Raw genomic sequence first — 4869 nt, forward strand, 5'->3', positions numbered from 1 at the left:
CTCCCTAGTTGTGAGCCCGAGCATCAGCTAGGAGCTCCTCCGATTTTGATTTTGCAGAATTTTCATGTAGATTTTCCATGAGCTATTGCTGATGTATGTTGTTTTCATCTTGATTTGCTATGAGGTGTTGCTCATATATGGCAGAACTAATTTTGATGTGGATGTGCTGATCGTGCCAAGTATAAGTACAAGATTGTTGCCCTCTGGTTGATATCATTGTATTTGCATAGAAAGCAATATCTAATTGTTGTTTGTACTACATATTAATTCTTCCAATTCTTTTTAATTGACATGATGAATAATACAGACGAAAGCACTAGCATATGGTAGTGTTTGTAAGTGGAATTTATGTTCATATGGGTATCAAAATGATAAAAAAAAATGATATTATTTAATCTGAACGACAATATAGTTTAAGGGCATTACGGACTTTTCTCTGACCATATGCCAGATAAGCTGACAAAATAGATATGAAAAAGAACTGGCTAACTTATTATCTGGAGCTTATTCTCACAAGAGCTTATCTCAAGCTTATCCTCACATGAGCTTATTTCCACGTCATAGCTCAAAAGAACTGGACCTAAAGATAGTCAGGCCCGCCAAAGAAGAGCCGTTACTGTGGCTGGTCTTTGGTCATCTTGTGCACACTCCCATATGACCGTGCCCGCGCAGCACAACACAGCACCACGCCACCACCTGTCAATGAAGAGCACTTACTACCTGGAGTACCACTTGTGCAGTTCAGACTTCAGGTCCGAACGGTAACGGCGATGCTGGTCATTTTCTCCGGCCGACAGTGCCCGGGCATGGCCTCTTGGTGCAAACTCGGTCTCCTCCTCTTGCTCCAGAGTCTGAGCCCCTCTGCCGCCGCGGCAGGCTCTATCTCGCTCTCCGTGGGAGAATCTATCACCGGGAACCGGACGCTGGTTTCGGAGGGAGGCAAGTTTGAGCTGGGCTTCTTCTCCCCGGCCGGCGACTCCAACTACTACGTTGGCATATGGTACAAGAAGATCCCGGTGCAGACCGTCATTTGGGTGATGAACAGGGACCGCCCTGTCTCCGACCCATCGTCCTCGGAGCTGACGCTAGCTCCGGACGGCAAGCTCGTCCTCCTCCTAAACGAGAACCAGCAGAAGAGGCCAGTCTGGTCGTCGGCTAGTCACGCACGTACGAGCAACGGGCCCGTCGTGGCGGCGCTCCTCGACAGCGGGAACCTCGTTCTGCGGGGCCGCCAGCCGGGCAACTCGTCGGAGGTCATGTGGCAGAGCTTCGAGCACCCGACCGACACGCTCGTGCCGGGCGGCTGGGTCGGGCTGAACAAGAGCAGCGGCGCGTACCAGGCGCTCGTGTCATGGAGAAGCGCTGTCGACCCATCCACGGGATTGTACATGGACTGGGTCGACCCGTCCGGGTCCGGCCAGTACACCTTCTCGTGGAACGGCACGACCGTGTACCACCGCGTCGGCGCGTCGAGCGGCCAGCGCTTCGCCTCCGTGCCGGAGATGGGCATGTCGTCTAGGTACAAGTACACCTCCGTCAACAATGATGAGGAGGTCAGCTTCTCCTTTGAGGTGGTCAACCCCTCTACCCTGTCGAGGATGGTGATGAGCCCGCACGGGCAGCTCACCATGTTCGACTGGTCCAGCGAGTCCGGGCAGTGGCTGCTCCACTGGGCGACTCCCACGTCGCCATGCGACGTGTATTCCGTGTGCGGGCCCTTCGGGCTGTGCGACGTGGCAAGCTCGCAGTACTGCCGGTGCTTGCCGGCGTTCGACGCCGCGTCGCCGGGGGATTGGACCGGCGGCTGCGCGAGGAAGACGAGCTTGTACTGCAGCAATGGCACGTCGCCCGATGGGTTCCTTCCGGTACAAAACGTGAAGCTGCCAAGCAGTTATTTCTCCGATGCTGATGCTGCCGGTAGCTCCGGAGATTGCGGGTCGGCGTGCTTGAGAAACTGCTCTTGCACGGCGTATGCGTACAGTGGTGGTGGTTGCTTGGTGTGGGGTGGTGATCTCAGGAACATTCAGCAGGTCACCGACGGCGAAGCCGGCTCGTCCACTCTGTTCCTCCGAGTCGCCGCCGCCGATCTTGCTGCCGCCAGTAACCATGGCGGCGCGTCAGCAAATGAACGCGACGTCATCCTGGTCGCGTCTTCGGTATCTTTTCTCACGATACTCTGCTTGTTCGTCTTCGTTTGCTGGAGGCATCGTCGCTTGAAAACTGTGCGGCACGACGGCTCTCTTTTGGTGTTCAGCCACGGCCATCTGGCGCGGTGCACGGACAACTTCTCCCAGAAGCTGGGCATGGGGAGCTTCGGCTCCGTGTACAAGGGGACGCTCCGTGACGGTGACCACACCGCGGTGGCCGTCAAGAGGCTCGAGGGATCGGCGCAGGGGGAGAAGCAGTTCCGCGCCGAGGTGAGGACCCTCGGCACGATCCACCACGTCAATCTCGTGCGCCTTCGCGGGTTCTGCGCGACGAGGCGCGAGCGGCTGCTGGTGTACGACTACATGCCCAACGGCTCCCTGGCGTCCGCCATGGCCGGCCCGAGCTTCGGGCTGCTGGACTGGGGCACCAGGTTTGGGATCATGGCCGGCGTCGCCAGGGGCCTCGCCTACCTCCACGAGCAGTGCCAGGAGCGCATCGTGCACTGCGATGTGAAGCCGGAGAACATACTCCTGGACGCGGCCTTCCACCCCAAGGTGGCCGACTTCGGCATGGCGAAGCTCATCGGGCGGGACTTCAGCCACGCGCTGACCACGGCGCGGGGCACGGTGGGGTACCTGGCGCCGGAGTGGGTCCAGGGCCTGCCCATCACGCCCAAGGCGGACGTGTACAGCTACGGCATGACGCTGCTGGAGCTCGTTTCCGGGCGGAGGAACCGGGACGCCGGCGGCCGCGGCGCGGGCCACTTCCCGCTCTGGGCGGCCACCAAGGTCAGCGAGGGGCAGTTTGTCGCGCTCTTGGACGAGAGGCTGGCGGGGGACGCGGACGTGGTCGAGCTGGGCCGGGCGTGCAGCGTCGCGTGCTGGTGCATACAGCAGAGCGAGGCGATGAGGCCGACCATGGGGCAGGTGGTGCAGGTTCTGGAGGGGTCGCTCATGGTGGGGGCTGCGCCCGTGCCCAGACACCTGGAGGTGTTCTGTGCGGAGGATTCACGCACGCTCTGAAGAGGACCCAATCGATGGCGACTTGTCTTTTTTTCTCTTCCGGGGAATTATGATGACCACATGTGATTCACTTCACTTGCCGATCCAAATCGTGCAGGAACATGCTATGCTATTTGTGGGAATTGTAGAAGCGTCTCAACTCCCGTAATATGGGAGCCCACATGATATATATTGATTCAGGGCGAGGCCGGCTCTCGCAGAGGCTTACAAGATGAGGTTGTTCAACAACCAAAGAGATACATGGAGATAGAGGAGAATAAACAGATAAAAGATAACTATGCTAACAATTAGAAAATACATCTCCTAACTACTCTACGGAGCCGAGCCGTGTCATATGTTTAACACTCCCCCATAATCACAACTATTACAAGTTGAGATTACGTTTAAATTCTTCAAAACTTTTGGATGGCAATGCCTTTGTGAACCCATCTGCAAACTGATTTTTGGAAGGTATAAATCTGATCTCAAGCTGTTTATTGGCAACACGTTCTCTTACAAAATGGAAGTCTATTTCAATGTGCTTTGTCCTGGCATGAAAAACTGGATTAGCAGATAAATACGTAGCACCAAGATTATCACACCATAGACAAGGAGGCTGATTCTGAACCACTCCAAGTTCTGTGAGCATAGATTGAACCCAAATGATTTATGCCGTTGCATTTGCTAATGCTTTATACTCTGCTTCTGTACTTGACCTGGAGACAGTGACTTGCTTTCTTGCACACCATGATATCAAGTTAGATCCATAAAAGATAGCAAAACCACATGTTGACCTTCTGTCATCTAAACAACCAGCCCAGTCTGCATCTGAGAAGGCACTGACAAGTGTGGAAGATGACTTGCTGAATGTAAGACCCAAGTGTATAGTGTTTCTTATGTACTTGAGAATTCGTTTTGCAGCTGTCCAGTGAGCTGTGGTAGGTGCATGAAGATACTGACACACCTTATTGATTGCAAAAGAAATGTCAGGTCGAGTGAGAGTCAAGTACTGAAGTCCACCAACCAGACTTCTGTAACCAGTAATGTCCTCTTGGTGCAGAGACTCTCCTTCTGTCAAGGATAAAGGTTCTGAACTGGACAAGGGTGTTGGTGAAGATTTACAATTCTGCATACCAATTCTACTCAGCAGTTCAATGGCATACTTTGCTTGAGATAGATGAATACCATTACTATGTTTCTTGATCTCTGTTGGTGTCAAAACCGGCGGATCTCGGGTAGGGAGTCCCGAACTGTGCGTCTAGGCCGGATGGTAACAGGAGGCAAGGGACATGAAGTTTTACCCAGGTTCGGGCCCTCTCGATGGAGGTAAAACCCTACGTCCTGCTTGATTAATATTGATGATATGGGTAGTACAAGAGTAGATCTACCACGAGATCGGAGAGGCTAAACCCTAGAAGCTAGCCTATGGTATGATTGTTGTTCTGTATCTTGTCCTACGGACTAAAACCCTCCGGTTTATATAGACACCGGAAAGGGTTAGGGTTACACAAAGTCGGTTACAATGGTAGGAGATCTGCATATCCGTATCGCCAAGCTTGCCTTCCACGCCAAGGAAAGTCCCTTCCGGACACGGGACGAAGTCTTCAATCTTGTATCTTCATAGTCCAGGAGTCCGGCTGAAGGTATAGTCCGGCTATCCGGACACCCCCTAATCCAGGACTCCCTCAGTAGCCCCTGAACCAGGCTTCAATGACGACGA

The 4869-nt window shown here is 53.8% G+C and overlaps 1 protein-coding gene across 1 annotated transcript; it reads left to right on the forward strand.

Annotated features, from left to right (window-relative positions):
* Positions 1-633: 633 nt before the first annotated feature.
* Positions 634-3221, forward strand: LOC123081811 (G-type lectin S-receptor-like serine/threonine-protein kinase At2g19130). Its single transcript, XM_044504334.1, has one exon. The coding sequence runs from the start codon at positions 771-773 to the stop codon at positions 3168-3170; it is 2400 nt and encodes a 799-aa protein (XP_044360269.1). The 5' UTR covers positions 634-770; the 3' UTR covers positions 3171-3221.
* Positions 3222-4869: the final 1648 nt, after the last annotated feature.

The sequence above is a fragment of the Triticum aestivum genome, chromosome 4A (assembly GCF_018294505.1).
Source record: "Triticum aestivum cultivar Chinese Spring chromosome 4A, IWGSC CS RefSeq v2.1, whole genome shotgun sequence".
Lineage (NCBI taxonomy): Eukaryota > Viridiplantae > Streptophyta > Magnoliopsida > Poales > Poaceae > Triticum > Triticum aestivum.

Bases quoted from the DNA above. Each gene is read 5' to 3' on its own strand.
- LOC123081811 (XM_044504334.1), top strand. From the start codon at position 771: ATGCTGGTCATTTTCTCCGGCCGACAGTGCCCGGGCATGGCCTCTTGG.